The following is a 16,902-nucleotide window of genomic DNA, read 5'->3' as shown; positions in this document are numbered from 1 at the left end:
TTCAAAATATGACACGAAAGTGGGCAGACCTAGAGAAGAAAACAGAGCCATAGTTGTAGAAAGTTTTAGACACACCTCTCAGTAACTGAGCAAACAGACAAAATCAGAGGACACAGAAGGCCTGGCCAACGTGCCTGGCAAACTTGACTTAACGGACACATGGAGAGCACAGCACAAAACAGCCGCAGAATCTACGGTCTTTCCAGAGACACCCGATGTGAAACTGACGTCACGCAGGATCGTGAAATCCAGGCAGAGTGAGACTTCGAAGGATTGACAATTGCAGTGAAATGGAGCTGGAAATAAAAACGAAAGGAAATTTAAAAATCTTCCTTGTGTCTGAAAATGGAGAAACACGATTCTGAATGACTTCTGGTTCAAAGAAGAAGCTCTATTGAAAGTGAGAAAAGAGTTTGAAATTATGTGAACACTGAGTACCACCTGCCACCGCTGATGCCCCACCTTAGAAAGGGACAGGAACGGAGTCCAAGGACAGGAGAAGGAAGAGAACCCTCGAGAGCAAAACTAGAGGGAAAATCACGGTAGAGGGAATGGATAGAGACAGGCGGGTTTTTGGATAACCCCTGATGAGACCGATGATAAAAAAAGGGGAACACACGAATAAGGGAGAGCACACGAGGCTCCTACAGATGTTCCAAGACGTCAAGAAGATATTAGGAGGCATTTTATGGCAATAAACTTAAAACTTTAGACGAAATGCACAATTCCTGGAAAAATGCAACTTGTTGAAGAGGAAATAGAAAAGCTGAAAAATCTTATTAGAGACTCTGAATCCATAATTTAAAATCTGCACACTAGGGAAACTTCAGGCGACACGGCTTTCCCCGAGCATTCTGTCCAACGTTGCAGGATGGTACGTGCTGGTGTATCGGGCAGTTTCCTTTGCAAGGACTTGCCAAGCCTGTCTTCCAAAGTGGCTGCACCATCTGTGTATCTTTTTGGTGAGTGTCTGCGTAGAGCTTTTGCCTTTTTAATTGGGTTCTCGTTTTCTCATTGGTGAGTTTTAGGAGTTGTGTATTTTGGCAACAGCATATGGAGAGACGCTCCCGCCGCGTGCCCACGGGAAGATCCCGCTGCTGTGCAGATGAGAAGGGCCAGAACCCGAGCACTGCCAGCACCACCTGCTGGCGAGGGTGGGAGCGGCAGGGGCTCTCCCTCGCGGCCGCGGATGGAGGTCAGGGGCAGCCACGTTGGGAAGCAAGTTGGATGGTTTTTTACAACAAAACCTCTTACCGTAGGACCCAGCAGTTGTGCTCCGTGATATTTATCCAAATGAGTTGAGAACTCACGTCCACACGAGCACCTGCACATGGGTGTTTATAGTGGCTTTATCCATACTTGCCGAACTTGCCAAACCTTGCAAGAAATCAGGACGTCCTTTAGTAGATGAATGGATGAGCTGTGGTCCATCCAGACCGAGAAGCCACGGAGGACCCTGAAACGTGCATCACGACGTGAAAGGTTACCAGCCGTGTGAATCCACATGACATTCTGGAAAGGGCAGGCCTTTGAAGAAGGTCAAGAGATCAGTGGTTGCCAGAGGTTATGGGGAGGAGGGATGAACAAGTGGGGTGCAGAGGCCTCTTAGGGCAGTGAGACGACCCTGTGTGATGCTGTCATGGTGGGGACGCGTCACTGTACGTTTGTCCAAACCCACAGAGTGCGTGACGCCGAGAGTGAGCCCGGATGTGGACGGTGGGCTTTGGTTAATAATACGGTATTGTCGTTGTCTCATCCGTTACAATTGTCCCCCACTCATGGGGGATGTTAACCCAGGGGAGAGTGTGGAGGGGCGTGGGGGTGTAGACATAAGCTGAGAATCACTGCTCAATTGCTCCGTAAACCTGAACCTGCTTTAAAATAGACCTGCTACTGTCACAATAGTGTAGCTGTCATCTCTGAAAGTAGGGAGAGAGAGAAGGAAGTGCACAGCGACGGTCGTAGGATCCTGAGCACAGTCCAGCGGCCAGTGGACTCGAGAAAATGTCACAGCCTTCCTTACCACGAGTCAGTCAGTTCAGGAGCCACGGACGCAGACTGCACAAGTGGGGGGAGGAGCTGCCAGACTGGAGTCAGAGGGCACAGGACGCCCCCACCCCCCCGCCCCCCACAGAGGGGAGCAGTTGAGCCACAGTAGAGGGCCTCCAGTGACTGGGGCCAACATCTGCTGGCTCTGCCACTTGATTGCCCCCCTTCCCCCCGAATTCTCCAAAAACTCAGGAGCCTCACCCAGACTCAAAGAGGTATCTGTCCACACCAGACGACTAACCTACCGGGGCTGAGACCCCAGGGCCCAGGCCACCAGCTTTGCCTTCATGATCCCAAGGCAGGTTCCCTCTGGGGTCTGTGCTTTTCTCCTGCGAGGAGACCTTTGTTACCGCCCCCACCTGGTCCTCCAGGGCCCCCACCTTGGATTTCCAGGTAGGGCTCAGATTCTTGTCCTTCCTGTCCTGCATGACCTTGGATTCCTCACTGGAGGTGTCCAGCTCTGGCCTTCAGCTCTGTAGATCAGGAAAGGGTGAGCACGGGTAGTGGGAGGGGTCGTCCTCCTGGGCAGAGGGGCTCCAAGTGCGGGGCTCTGGTGGCCCTGGGCCGTTGGGGTGGCCACATGCCTTATGCTCTGGGTTCCCTGTGCCAGGGTCTCAGGCCTCATTTGAAGAGCCCAGGCTCAACCCCGGGTCCTCCCGCTGCCACCCTCTGTGAGATGCACGGGGCTGGGGTGGGCGTGTGGGTGGGGGTGGGTGAGATGCCCCAGCCAGGGCCGTTGACACATGGGGCTGGGGCAGAGCAGGGGACGGAAAAAATGAGTGGAGGCGGGCTGCAGAGGCCGTGTTCCGGGAAGGTGAGCAGTAAAGTGCTGACTGTGCCCGGCTCCCTGGCTTCTTATCTGAGCCGCGGTGCTGCCAGTGGGTGGCCCGGCCGGTGGCTTGGTGAGGCCACCACTTCCTGCCCTCTCTGCTGTGTGCATTTTTGTCTTTTTGTCTTTTTTTTTTTAGAATATGAACTCAGTTTTTAAAAAACATACTCAAAATGTGTTAATCAGATTTTTACTTTTAATTTTGGCATTTTTTTATGCTCAAAGTGCCCCCTTGTCTTTTGATAGGACTTCATCTTGGTTTCTTTCAGGGGCAGTGAGTTGCCCATGCCCCACACTGACCAGCATGGGCCAAGATCCTAGGAACCCTCTTCCCTCAGAGCCTGAGTCAGGCCCTCCTGCTCTGGCCGCCTGCCCTGGGGCCTCCCCTGGCACATGGCTCACCCCTGGGAGGTATTTCATGGTGGGGTTTGTGGGTCGACGGCAAATGCTTGGTTAACTGCCAGCTAGTGCTCAATTCTCCGGTCTGGCCTTTCCACCTGCCACGCTCCCAGTCCTTGCGTCCTCTCCAGCAATGCAGAGTCATGAGTTCCGAGTGTTGCCCGTGGTGGACAGGTTAGTTGTAACCTGCATTTTTCTTATGAGTAAAATGGAACCTCCTTTTGTTGCTGAAGTGTTATGTATACACATACATGGAATATATGTATGCGTGTGGACGTATGGAGTTTGTGGTTTGCGTGGTGCCTGTGCACGCACATCTGCATCTGCATGCATGCACGTGTGCACACTGGCGTGTGTATGCATACACATGTGCACATGTATCTATGCACACGCATGCCCATTTGTGTTGCACAGGCACACACGTATATGTGCATGTGCACACGCATGTAGGCGCACACACGGGCATGCATATGTACCCTGCACGTGTGTGCGTGTGCATGTGTGTGCGCGTGCACACGCATGTGCACGCACACGTGTATATGTGCGTGTACCTGTGTGCGTGTGCACATGCACGTGTGTGTGGGGGGAAGTGCCTCATCATATCTTCTGTTCACTTTTCCACGGTGCCTCTGACCTTGCCCTTTCTGTATTGTAGAAGATCTTTATCTCATTGGAGTATTAACCTTTTATGGAACACTACACATACTTTCCCTTAGCTTGCTTTGACACCGTTTTTGCTGCATTAAAGTGTTTTCCCCAATTTGTAGAATTGAATGTCTCCGTCTTCTCTTTGATGGCGCTATGATTCCGAGCCAGCGTTAGGCAGGTTTTCCTGCTCCACGGTGAAGGAACTCACCCCTGCCTTCTGGGTCTCGCGGGGTTTCTGTTTTGTACTTGTATCTGGGATTTGTGCAAGTCCACGGCATGAGGAGGGAGTCTGCCTAATACTTTTTCAGAGAGCTCTTCACAGCACCGATTACCGCGTCTGTCTTTCCCCACTAACGGTGGCCCTCTGGTGCGCGCGAGCCGCGTCCATCGCGAGTCGCAGATCTGACAGAGCGGCTGTCTTTCACTTTCTTTTCTCGGTTTCCTTGGCTCTCACCTGCTTGTTGATTTCTCCGTACGAGCCTCTCGGCTGCAGAGATGTGTCGCATCTACAGGTTAATGCGGGGAGAACTGGCCTCTGCCGGCGTGGTGTCGATGGTGTCAGTGCTCGAGCTGCCTGTGGACGTGCGCGTTTCTCACTAAGCCCGTGCCCGGGCGTTTTATGTTTTCTGTTGCTGTTGCGGGTGGGGGAGCCTTTGCCGCTCCTTCTGACCGGCTGCTGCTGGAATATGTGAAAGCCGTCCGCTTCTGGGTGTCAGTATTAGATGTGCGACTTGACAATGTTCTCTCGTTACGTCCTGGCTTCTGCGCTGAAGCCGTTGGGTTCTCCAGGCGCACGAGCCTGGCCCGCAGCCTTGCCCAGCACTGTTCCCTCGCTGTGTGATCTTGTCTCCGGAGCAAAGCGGCGTCCTCCCCTCGTCCTGGACATGGGGCTTCTGCCTGCGGTGCTGCCCCGGACAGGACCCCAGTGTGGCAGGCACGGTGTGCGCGCGGCGGGGGGGGAGTGGGGGGGCAGCTGTGCGTGTGGCCCCTGAGGGTTTGGACAAGGCGCACTGGGAAGGGGCAAGGTCGAGGGGCTGTCTGTCACTGCAGTTGGGGACCCCTCATGGCGGTCCCGAGTCTTCTTCTGCAGGATGGAGCAGACGTCCCCTTTGCGTGTGGGAAGGGCCGTGTCTCTCCACTGTCGCCCACTCACTCAGCCCGTGCAGCCCGGCCCAGGGCACTGACTGGAAGGGACTCTGGCGGGGCAGGCTGGGCATGGGCTTCCTGGGGGTGACACCACTGGCACCTTGAAGTTGTAGGGATCTCACCCCACGGAGGCCATGGGGTGTGCACGTGGGGGGAAGGGAGATGAGAGGCCTCGGAGGCTCTGTGTGTCTCTGGGACGGTGAAGGTGAGGGCCTGGAGGGTGAGGGCCAGGCCTGGGGAGGGCCGGCTGCGTCCTCCATCTTTGGGCACAACCTTACCCCCTCCCTACAACCACAAGAGCAGGAGAGAACTCCGGCTTCTCTTAGAGCTTTCATCATTATTTAATTATAATATAATAGAACAAGGTGAGGGGCTCTGAAGTGTTTGTGGAACCCGAGACAGGATACCGCTGCCGAGTCCCTGACACCTGGGGAGCCCCTGGCCAGGCTGCCCCACGGAACACCTGCCGTGCACTGGGCCAAGGCCCCTTTAAATAGCACCGTGCATGGGCATCAAGGGGAGGGTAACTCCCGGGGGTCCCTAGTACGGCCTCTGCTGGAGCGACTCCAGCTCTGCCTGTTCCCCTCCCCCGCTGGGCTGCTGGGTGGGCCGGGCCGTGCATGAGGGCGGCCCATGGGCACCCCGCCGCTGCCATGCCAGGAGCTCTTTCCCAGGCCTGGAGGAGCACAAGGCCCCCAGACCATGTGTGGGCCCCTCCAGGTGTGCGAGGAATCTCTTGGCTTTGGGGGCGCATTGTCAGGCCACTCCAACGTAGGGTCTCCACCAGTGTCCCTGTGCCCCCGTGTCCAGACAGCTAGCTTCCCTGGGAGGCAGTGGGCGGCCACAGAGACCCCGCAGCCTGACCCTCATGAGGCCACACTAGAGCCCCCCCCGCCACCCCGGAGGCACATGTGGGAGGCACAGAGCAGCAGATCAGGGGAGAGACCAGCTCAGGGCGCTGGGCCTGGGGTCCTGCGCGAATCTCCTTTCCCGACCACAGCCACACAGACAGGGACGTCTCCTGCCCCCAGGTCGTGGGAGTCAAGAGGAGAGCGGAGCAGGGCTGGCGCAGGCAGGGCGGGTCACGGGGCTCAGCACCTGGGCCGCCCCCCTGCCTCCCTACTATGCACTCCTTCAGGGAAGGCGCCGGCCCAGGCTCCTGGTGGAGGGTCTGAAGGACGCAGGCCGGCCGAGGAAGCCGGTCAGAGGGGCCAGGGGCAGGGTCCATCCTCAGGGCTCAGAGGCTGGGGTCCCTGCGGGCTGTGGGCTGAGGCTCTGCGGCCTGGGGACCCTGGTCTGCTCGGGAAGACAATTGTGGCATACTCTGTCTGTTCAGGGGCACAGGGAGCGGAGGGCTCTGGCGTCTTCTCTCGCCACTGGAAGTCCAGCTCCCCGTAGTCCACGGTGAACACGGGTGCCGCAGAGGGTCCTTCCTTCTTCAGGGAGAGAAGGAGGGAGGCGTCAGTGGTCTCCGGGTGGCAGACAGGCAGGGGCACGCTTGCACGCGTGCGTACGTGGGGCCAAAGCAAAGCCAGGACAGGGCCTGTGCTCCATGCGCCTTTCCGGGGCCCGGTGTCCCGCTGCTCAAACTCAGGGACAGGGCTGCTCCTGGGCCACCCCGGGGCAGCAAAGGGAAGGAAACTCACCAGAGGCGCGTCCTCGCTTCCACAGGCACAGGTCCCTACGAAGAAACGCATCTGGAGTGAAGAAGCCCAGCACATCCCACAGGCCACGGAGGTGGTGGGAGTGGGGCTTTGTAGCGGGGGTCTCTGCCCCTCAGGGGCTTGGGGAGGGCACCACACCTCCCACCCGGGGCGGCCGAGTGTCCTTTCACCCGCCCGACGGTCTGGCTAAGCCCACTCCCCACGCAAGGACCCTGAGTCCCTGCTCACCACCCAGAGGTCCGACGTGGACCGTGCGTTGCCCAGGCGGGCGGCCACACAGGACTGCTGGCTCCCAGCCCCGCGCTCCTGCCCCAGGCACCTGCCGTCTCTGGTCGCAAACCCCCGACTGAGATACCTGCCCACGGCAGGCAGCAAACCCACGGCACACAGCGGGCGCCTCATCAGAGAAGCTGTGGCGAGCATCTCTCCAACAGAAGCCCCACACAGAAATGCCACGTGTACTTCTAACCACGGCCAGCACCCAGGACGCACAGGACATTCTCAAACCCGTCTGAAGGAGGAAAATCACTGGACACGTGAACTCCCGCTGGGGACCGGCCACAGGGCTGCAGACCCCGACTGCTCTCCCTGCCCTGTGCACGGGGAGATCGTGGAGGCCAGCAGCTGCCGGGGGGCTTGTCTGGGACCCTGTGGAGCCTCCTGTTGTCTGGCCATGTGTCCCTCTACGTGCCTGGCCCAGAATACCTTGACCGGACCTGCAGAGTTGCTGACCCCGGGCTGGGTCCCCTCTGGGCTCCTCATTGAGCCCCAGACTCGGTCACCAGAGTGACTGACTGAGTCCAAGCTGCCTGGGACGGCCAGGAGGTCGGGCGTGTGCGGAGTGGGGGTGAGCAGGGGTGTCTGGGAGGGCTCACACCCTGGTGGCTGTGGTTGTCCGTGGCAGAGCCCAGCAGCTGGGAGAGGTATTTTTGGTGTCTTGTGGGCTGTGGTGTGGCCCGAGGGCTGGGAGTGGCCTTGGTGCAGCAGCAGAGAAGGCTCAGCCTGTGGGGGTGCTTCTCGCCTTTCTGTGTGACCTTGGCCACTGCCTTCCCCCTCCCCACGTCCCTCAGACCCCTCCTTAGAGCAGGTGCCAGGGGGAGGGGACCCCACACCCGGGAGGCCCACTCCAGCCCCAGCCCCCCCAGGGGTCCTCACTGTGGAGGGCACTGGGGGCAAGACTGGACGGGGAGGGCAGTGTGGCTGCGGGGAGAACGTTGGAGGAGGGGGATCCCTGGTGCGTGAGGCTGTGGGTAGTGCCTTGGGCTCTGACAGGCAGGAGACAGCAGTGGGGTTTGGCGGGGCCTTACCTCGAGCGGCCCTCGGGAAGGCAGCGGCCAGGACCCAGGTCACCAGCAGCAGCAGCGGGACACCCACCAGCACGCTCGTGATGCCAATGACCAACCCCTGTAACTGGTTAGTGATTCTCGGTGGGGGGCTGGGGCTCTCTGTGGGGGGCTCCAGGATTCTCTCTGGGGGGGCGAAAGGACAGAGACTCACGGAGGGGCCTTAGTAATGGGGACACAGGGAGGGACGCAGGGAGAAGATACAGGGAGGGGACACAGGGAGGGAATGCAGGGAGGGATGGGGGGGACACAGGGAGGGGACGCCGGGAGGGGACACAGGGAGGGAATGCAGGGAGGGATGGGGGGACACAGGGAGGGGACGCCGGGAGGGGACACAGGGAGGGAATGCAGGGAGGGATGGGGGGACACAGGGAGGGGACGCAGGGAGGGGACACAGGGAGGGAATGCAGGGAGGGATGGGGGGACACAGGGGGGGGGACTCAGGGAGGGGACGCAGGGAGGGAATGCAGGGAGGGATGCGGGGGGGGGGGCTCAGGGCCCTCCTGTCCCCCTCCGTGTCCTGAGGGGCCTGGCGTCCAGACTGCACTAACCAGTCTCGTGGGAGCCGCACCTCTGCTGAGCTTCTGAGCTTAACCCTCTCCGGAGAAGCGGAGAAGCTCCGGCCGCCTGCCGCCCTCCCTCAGGCTCTGCCCTCCCTGAAGGAGCAGGGGTCTGCGGGTGCTTCCCATCCCTGAGAGCCGGGGCCATCGGTCACTGTGGGCCCGGGTGTGGACGGAGCCGGACGCGGAGCCCCCACCCCCACCCTGCTACTCCGGGTCTCGGGCTCCAGGGCCGCACCTCTCACAGTGAGCTCCGCACGGGGACTCTCGTTGATCTGCGTGTTGGGGGGCAGGTAGATGGCCCCGCAGAGGTAGGTGCCGCTGTCGCTGAGCCGGGTGGCCACGATGCTCATGTGGAAGTCCCGCCCGTTGGGCAGCCGCGTGACGTGGAAGCGCCTGTCGGGGCCGGGCTGGATGCGGTCCTCCTGGAAGGCGGCCAGTTTGTCGGTCTGGTTACGGGGGCTCATGCGGTACCAGTTGAGCACAAAGCTCTCAGGGATGCTGGACAGGCTGCAGGTGAAGGTGGCATTCTCCCCTTCGTGCACCGCGAGCTGCGCCGGGGAGAAGGTGAGGGGGCTCCAGGGCCTGTCCGGGGAGTCTGGGCGGGGAGAGAACCAGCAGCCGTGATGGAGGGGCGTGGGGACGCCCGCCAGACCCCCTCCTCTCCACTCTCCGGGCTGCTTACTTCTCACCAGGCAACTCCATGCTGGGGTTTGACTGTGCCAAGACCTGAGGGCTGGGCTGTGCTCCAGCTCTGACCCCCAGGTCCCCGGTTTCTCCCCCAAACAGTGGTGGTTAGGGCCTTCACCCCTGCCTTGCTGACTCCAAGTCCTTAGTCCCCGCAGGCCTACCCGTCACGCTCCTAGCTCCCCCATCCTGGGTCCCTGGCTCAGAGGAGGCTGGCCTGGTCCTGTGTGCACCGTGAGGGTGGGGGGTGGGCATCCGGGATGCTGGGGCGGCCGGTGTGGGCCTCCCATGGAGAGCTCAGCATCCGGCAGGCTCAGGCTCCAGCCTTTGGCCCCTCGCAGGACAAGCTCAGAGCTGGGACCAGGTCAGTGTGGGGCCCTCTGTCTTCTGCCACGACTCTGGGCACTCAAGCTCGGCCAGCTGGGCCATCGTCCCTGAGGTCCTGGGCTCTGGCTCACACTCCACAAAACAAGGCCTGCAAGAGCACCCAGCTGCCAGACCCTGGCCCGGGGACATCACCACATCGTCGGACGGGCTCCCGGCACCTTCCACCAAGGGCCTGACTCCCTGACACGTGCACACACACACCTCTGTGAGTGTGCGTGCCCTCACCTGCTCACACTTGGCAGGGGAAGGAGCCCCTCCCATCTGGGCCCCGGTGACAGGTCAGCCGCACCCCACATGGAGTCAAGGCGACGCAGGAACAGGTCAGAGGCTCCCAAGATCCCAGGGTGGGAGCCACGGTCAAGCCCACACGTGCCAAGCTTTCCAGTCTCTGCAGTCGGCTCACCGGGGAGGCCATGCCGTGATCTCTCATCGGCACATGGGGAAACTGAGGCTCAGAGGGAGGACGCGCCAGACCTCGAGCTGCTCCATCCAGACCCGGCTCCGGGTCTGTAGCCAGCTGCCCTGACTGTCTGCCAGGGGGCCTTGCCTGGAACCCATGGGCTCCTCCCGGACCTCTGCCACACTGCTCCAGGCCTTGGCTTCCTCACCCGGGACGTAACACCCAGACCCGAGATGTCGCCCAATGAGGTCATTTCCTGGCCCACCCAACACGTCCCACACCCCTCGGCTCCCCCAACACTGCGATGACCAGAGGCCCACTGCCCTGTGGAGCCGGGCATCTGCTCATGGCCCCCACCCCGGCTGTCCCAGGGGTGACCCACACACTAGGGGGCCCACGGTCAGCCCCTTTCCTATTTGTAATTACGTGTCAACCCACACACAAGCAGCCCACCACAGTGGGACTTCCCTGGCGGTACTAACGCACGTCTTCTTTAGACGTTTATTCGAGAAGTACACACGTTTACAAAGAAGGCATCGCGTGAGTAACAGCAAGCAGAGCACAGATTTGGCAGAAGACAGCCTTGGCCCCGAACTGCTGCATCTGCGGGGCCCACCTTGGTCTGTGTGTCTCCCACCCAGACCCACGCCTCCCCGGCTCCCACCCGAAGCGTGCCTGCACCTGGCCCCTCACAAATGCCCACCAGGCCCCGCCAGTCTGCGTGGCAGCACCCCCAGGCCCACACCCTCACCGAGGCCTCCAGGATCAGGGCCCCGGAGAAGTGGCCCTTGGGGGTCCATGTGGTGCGTGGCGTCCCCTCCCCTCCTGCACAGGCCCCCTGAGCAGGCCTCCCCGGAGCTCCTGAGTGGACTTCAGTTCAGGCCCTCATCTGCCCCACCTCTCTCTTGGATTTGTGACCATTTGGGGCACTTGTCTGTCCGGTGGCTCTTTGTGGCACCTCTCAGGGAAGCTGAATTCAGTGTGCAGGGCACGTTGGGTTGCCTGGACCCCTGTCCACCCAGCCTAGCCTCTCTGCCTGGGTCTCTACATGGCAGCCTCCTGGTCCTGCTCAGGCCCCACTGACTCCCAGGTGCCTGCTGGTGGCCCTCGAGACCCCACACCCTCTGGGCATCACAGCTTCCTTGCTTCCTCTTGGACCCCTCCCCAGGGCACCCCTATCTCTGTGCCTGTTGCACCCACCCAAGGCCTCATTGCATGCTCGGGGGCAGGGGCTGGAAGCAGCAGCAGCTGTGGGTTTGGCCCGAGACAGGTCAAGGGTAGTGTTCCCTGTGGGGAGTGTGGGAAGGGGCAGGCCCTCCCCCCCACAGCTGCCCCAGAGCTGACCAGGCAGCACCCACCTCCCTGAAGTCACAAGGGCGTGGCTGTGGAGGGCTCTGGTGGTTTGGCTGGGGTGCAGGGCCACGGTGGGGGGGATCCCAGCTGGGCACTCAGTGGCCTGTGCAGATGGAGAAAGATGGGCTCCCTGGAGCGGGAGCTCAGGAATACTCCGGGAAGCAGGCCAGCGGGAGCACGGGGCCGAGACCTCACTGGGGTGAGAGAGGGGCTAGGTGGGCACTGGGAACTCTGATTTCTGGGAGCAGGTATGACAGCCAGACGGGACCTAGGACCCTGCAAACACACACCTTTAAGTCAACCCAAACTCTTTCCCAGAGAAGTGCTGGTAGCAGAGCCCGCTTCTGAGTATGGTAGGTGGGACTTGGCTTTGTCCTTACAGCAGGAACACCTGTAGGTCGTTGGGTCCTCTTTTGTTTGGGGAGTGGGTCGAGGAGGAAGCACGGTGCGCAGGCGGGGTCGGGAGGGGAGATCTCAGGGTAGAGCCCAGCATGGTGGGACAGGCTGCATGGTGGGCGGTGCGAGCCCAGCGCCCACAGCGACCGCTGCGGTCCCAGAGGTCACACCTTTGACATCCACCGGCTGACAGCAGATTTACCCAAGACCCGTCCGCGGTGCTCGAAGTGTCACCCGGTGCACAGTTGGGGCTCCAACAATCCCCGCAAGTCTCTTACTCATCAGGAGGAGGACAGGATGCCTTCACCTCCTTGCTGTGGGGTCCCTGAGGGGTGCTGCAAAAAGGACCCACACGTCCGTGATCTCCCACAGATGTCGCGCCCAGGTGGCACGCACCTGCACACCTGGCTAGGACCCCCTCAAGAACGCCAGGGCCGCCCACAACAGTGGAAACAGACAAATGGGTCTACTCAAAAGCTTTGCACAGCAAGGAAAACCATCAACTCAATGGAACGGCAACCTACAGAATGGGAGGAAGTATTTGTAAATCATTTATCTGATAAAGGGTTAATATCCAAAACACGTAAAGAACTCATATAACTCAACAGCAAAAAACCCCAAATCTGATTAAAGAATGCACAGAGGACATGAACAGACGTTTTTCCAAAGAAGACATCTGATGGCCAACAGACGTGTGGAAAGATGCTCAGCATCACTGATCATCGGGGAAGCACATATCAGAACCACGATGAGACTCGGCCGCACACCTGGGAGGACGGCGAGACTCAGAGAAGAAACGACAAACTGGCGAGGGTGTGCAGGAAGAGGAGCCCTCGTGCGCTGTCGGTGGGAATGCAACGGGTGCAGCCGCCGTGGAGAACAGCGTGGAGGGTCCTCACACAGTCAAACACAGAGCTGCCCTAGGATCCAGCAATCGCACTACCGGGCATTTACCCAAAGAGAACAAAAACGCAAATGCGAAAAAAGCCATGTGCACTCCTATGTTTACTGTGACATTATCTACAACAGCCAAGATATGGAAGGAACGCAGGTGTCCCGCTGTAGACACACGATGGGGCATCACTCGGCCATAAAAAGAATGAAATCTTGCCATTTGTGACGACATGAGTGGACAAGGAGGGCGTTAGGCTAAGTGAAGTCAGTCAGTCAGAGAAGGACACGTGCTGGAACCTAAGAATAACCAGTTAAACAGAAACCGAGCTCGTGGATACAGGGAACAGGTTAGCAGTCGCCCGAGCGGGGGAGGGGGTGTTGGCGGAACAAAGGAAGGGGTCAGGAGGCACAAACCTGCAGTTATCAAGTGAGTAAGTCACGGGGATGCGATGGACGGCACGGTGACTGCAGGTAATAACCCTCTACCACATATTTGAAAGCAGCTAGAAGACAGGCTATTGAAAGCGAATCATTTCATCGCACACCTAAAACTGATATAATACTGTAATTATACGTTAATGAAAATATTCCTAATTCTAAGTATTCCATATCTAAAATAAAATTGGATTTGATTTTAAAAAGAAAAAAACGACCTGAATGCCAGGGGTGGCGACAGAGAGAGCTGGGGTCTGGTCAGAGTCAGGAGACGAGGACCGTGACATCCGATGAGGCAGGGGGCCCTTGACTGAGCTCCCCCGTCAGGGAAAGATAATCCAGCTAGAGGGCTGGACTGGGGTTCGCGAGCATCTGAATAAAGGGACTGGGTCAAAGCTAGTGTTCGCAGAGAGGTCTGACCTCTGTGAGCTGACCCGTGCCCCCCAGTGCATATGCTGGAGCCCTTAGCTTCAGCTCTGCATGGAATGTGACCTTATTTGGAAATAGGGTAGGGGCGCCTGGCTGACTCCGTTGCTAGAGCTTGGGGCTCTTATCTCGGGGTCGTGAGTTCAAGGACCACGTTGGGCGTGGAGACTACTTAAAAAAAAAAAAAAAGAAATAGGATCATCGCAGATGTAATTACTTGCGATAAGCCGGAGCCCATGGGTCCCTAATGCAACATGGCTGGTGTCCTTACAAGGGGGAAGTTTGGACACCAACGTACGGGGAGAGCGCTGTGTGACGCTGGAGCAGAGATGGGGTGATGCACCCACAAACTAAGAAGCCCCAAGGGTTGTCAGCAAACACCAGATGCTGGGAGAGCCTGGAAGGGACCCTCAACCACGGCCTCAGAGGGAACCAGCTCCGTGCACACCTGGTCTCAGACTTCCCACCTCCCACCCGGTCTTAGGCCCCCCGGAGGGCTGGTATTTGTTCCGGCAGCCCCAGCAAATTAAAACAGAAGCAAATGTGCCAATATCGTCAACTGGCAACTGAGGGTAAATGGTGTTCACTGCTATGTTCTTGTGACTTTTCTGTATGTTTCAGACATTTTTCAAAATTATAAGTTGAAAGAGTAACTAAAACAAATCTGGCTTCAAAAGACATATCATGGGCTGTGCTCACAGTTTTTAGAACTGATCAGACTGAATGCTCAGTACAAGGCAGGCCTCAGTGTCCCCGGCCGCAGGTGAGACCACGGCTGCTCAGTGAGATGAGATGACTTGCCAAAGGTCGCAGCAACCATGCTTTCATTTGAACTCAAGGCTGTCCCATTCCAAAGCCTATACTCTTCCTTACTCTCGTTCACCAGGATAGGGGATAGTCCATAAAATGCAAGAAAAACGTGTACATAGGGAGGTATGGGGGGAGACATCCATGGGAATGACCAAAATAAGTACAGTGAATAATGAATTAGGAAGGGAAAGAGATGGCTCGGAATCTAACGTCCCCGCAGCCAGGAGCGCCCCAGTCTGGTGGAAGAGGAGGAGGCTGACCCGACATACGGTATTGGCAACGTGGAGTGCTCAGGGCTGAGATGGGGAAACTGAGGCATGCTGAGTCACAAGCAGGTGCCTTGGACTCTGGAGAGCAGCTGCAGAATCTCGTTCTCATCTTCCCCTGCTTTGGGAAGGGGTCCTGGTGGGTCGTGGGCCACCAGGGGTGAGTCAGGGCCCCCCTTTATGCCTCGGTTCTCCCTCCCGGGGTGACCCCATGCCTCTGCCTCTGTGCCTGGGCTCCCCCGCAGGGGCACCTTTTGGCCACATGCTCTTGGACCGCCAACCTCAGCTCTGAGTTTCCTCTGCTGATCCTAAGAGTGGCCTACAGACCTTCCTGGAGAGCCAGGCCAGGCTGGGGAGGAAATGCAGGGCAGCTGGTTGTACACACCATTGCCCAGCAGGCCCGGGAGAGGCACCAAGACTCCAGGATGGGCAGCCCCAGTGGGGACCTCGTCGTGGTCCTTCCAGGGGCCATGACACCTCCCAGCCCAGTGAGGTCCACAGGAGAGACCCTGGGCCCACCCCAGGGACACACCTTCCCCAGTGTTCCCATCTGTACAGTGCCAGCCAGGCATAGTAGCCAAGGACAAGGGCAGCCAGGCCCCTCTCTCCGACCATCAGATTTCGACCAGGGGCCTGCAGGGCCTGCCTGGTGGTAGACGACCTGTGCAAGGGGGCTAGGGGCCAGGGCCCCTTTGTCGGAACCCGCCATGGATGCTCACAGCCATACCCAGGCACTATACACCCAGGAGTCTCGTCCAGAGACCCCAGGCCCCCAGCATGTGGGTTGGATAGGTGAACAGTGTCCACCTGAATGGTCACACTTCTGATATAATCAGGGAAATGTCTCTTGGCCATCCAGCCTGGGGCCTTGCAGAAACAGTGAGTCCCCTGGGGGGCTGGTCCCATCCCCAGGAAAATATGAGGCATCTGGGTTGAGGTCTGGGGCTCTGGTCAGCCCAGCCCTATCATCCTACAGAGTGGTAAGCCTGTCCCACAGGACGCTGAGGAACAGCTGGGACATTCCTGCCTGCTCATCAGCGAGGGCTGGACTCAGCACCAAGTGAGGCAGGCAGGCGCCAGCACAGACCCCTTCCTTTCTACCTGCCAGGGACCAAGAGCGAGAGGTCTTCCCTGAGACCTGACCCCGTGCCACCCTGCCCTGACCCCATGCCACCCAGACCTGACCCACGTACCTAGGAGCCATCCTGGCCACCAGCCTAGCTGCAGCACGGCCCAGACCAGCGGCCAGGGCGCCCGTGGGGCCCCCATGCCCAGAGCGCCAGCCGGCCTCGCCTGACAGTCTCCTCCTCCCCTGCTCCGACAGAGGTGTGAGCGGAAGGGAAACTGTCCCGGGTTAGGACGGAGGGACACGCCCCAGCCCCGCCCCCTCTTCCTCCTCCTCTTCCTCCACGCGGGTGGAGATTGGAGGGGCGTCCTAGAGAGACTGGGGGACAGAGGGGGAGAGAGATGGGGGGGAGACAGAGTAGGGGGTGGGGAAGGGGGATGGGCAAGAGATAGAAATACAGAGGGTAGAGATAGAGAGAGGGAGGGAGAGAGGCAGAGGCAGATGGAGGAGGGGGAGGCCCGGCCGCCCCTCCTCCGCTGTGGGGTCTCTCCATCAGAACAATTTGTCCCGCCCTCATTTGCTGTGGCTTCTTCCCCTTTCTGCTGGGGCTGGTGAGGGATTCTGGGCCCGCAGTCCTCCCCTCCCCCAGCCATCCTCCTGCCCTTGGGATTTTGGTTGTCTGGGTTCAGGCTCCTGGGGCTGCAGTGAGGGGTGGGCTCAACCCCATGCCCACCTTGTCCGCTCTTGAGGGCTTGAACCCACCACACTCTGCCACTGCTGGGGAGGGTGGGGGCATGGCCACTGCCAAGGGTGCGCCCGTGCCCCCAGGGCTGCAAGGCCACCCCACTGGGGCAGCTGAGGGTCTGCCTGAGCCCCGGGGCTGGGTGGGGCTGGGTCCGGGCATTTCCACGTAGGCCTCCATGAGACTCCTCCCCTCCGGTCCTGCCCCAGGCCTCGGAGGGACCTGACCCTGCGGTTGGGGGGAGGGGGGAGGGGCTGCTGCAGGAGGTCTGGCACCCCCCTCCCCCCAGCTTCAGGGGGCCTCCTGGCGGCCCGTAGGACATCCAGCGCTGGGGGCTTAACCTGCCGCGCTGCTCCCCGGCCCCCCGCCAGCCGCTCCCCCAGCGCTGGTCAGCCCCGGGGC

General features: G+C 59.6%; 1 protein-coding gene across 3 annotated transcripts; it reads right to left on the bottom strand.

The window, feature by feature from the left end:
- Positions 1-55: 55 nt before the first annotated feature.
- Positions 56-16,017, bottom strand: PDCD1 (programmed cell death 1). 3 transcript variants are annotated; one of them, XM_008690263.2, is made up of 5 exons: positions 15,886-16,017; positions 8,877-9,236; positions 8,043-8,204; positions 6,718-6,752; positions 56-296 (listed from the first exon to the last, which is right to left on the bottom strand). In XM_008690263.2, the coding sequence occupies exons 1-5, from the start codon at positions 15,959-15,961 to the stop codon at positions 192-194; spliced, it is 738 nt and encodes a 245-aa protein (XP_008688485.1). In that variant the 5' UTR covers positions 15,962-16,017; the 3' UTR covers positions 56-191. The 3 variants fall into 3 exon arrangements, with proteins under 3 accessions (XP_008688485.1, XP_008688483.1, XP_008688484.1); XM_008690261.2 differs by lacking the exon at positions 56-296 and adding an exon at positions 5,397-6,507; XM_008690262.2 differs by lacking the exon at positions 56-296 and adding an exon at positions 5,397-6,504.
- Between the last annotated feature and the right edge of the window lie 885 nt (positions 16,018-16,902).

The sequence above is a fragment of the Ursus maritimus genome, unplaced genomic scaffold (genome assembly GCF_017311325.1).
Source record: "Ursus maritimus isolate PB19 unplaced genomic scaffold, ASM1731132v1 scaffold_1, whole genome shotgun sequence".
In the NCBI taxonomy this organism is placed as follows: domain Eukaryota; kingdom Metazoa; phylum Chordata; class Mammalia; order Carnivora; family Ursidae; genus Ursus; species Ursus maritimus.
The sequence above is the reverse complement of the archived record's forward strand: the minus strand, read 5'-3'. Positions and strand labels throughout refer to the sequence as shown.

Excerpts from the sequence above, each read along its gene's own strand:
- PDCD1 (XM_008690261.2), bottom strand. The coding sequence starts at position 15,961 with ATGGGGGCCCCACGGGCGCCCTGGCCGCTGGTCTGGGCCGTGCTGCAG. Across the intron at positions 6,753-8,042 it reads CTTCCCGAGGGCCGCTCGAG|GGACCTGTGCCTGTGGAAGC; the intron begins GTAAGGCCCCGC and ends GTTTCTTCGTAG. Across the intron at positions 6,508-6,717 it reads GAAGCGAGGACGCGCCTCTG|AAGGAAGGACCCTCTGCGGC; the intron begins GTGAGTTTCCTT and ends CTCTCCCTGAAG.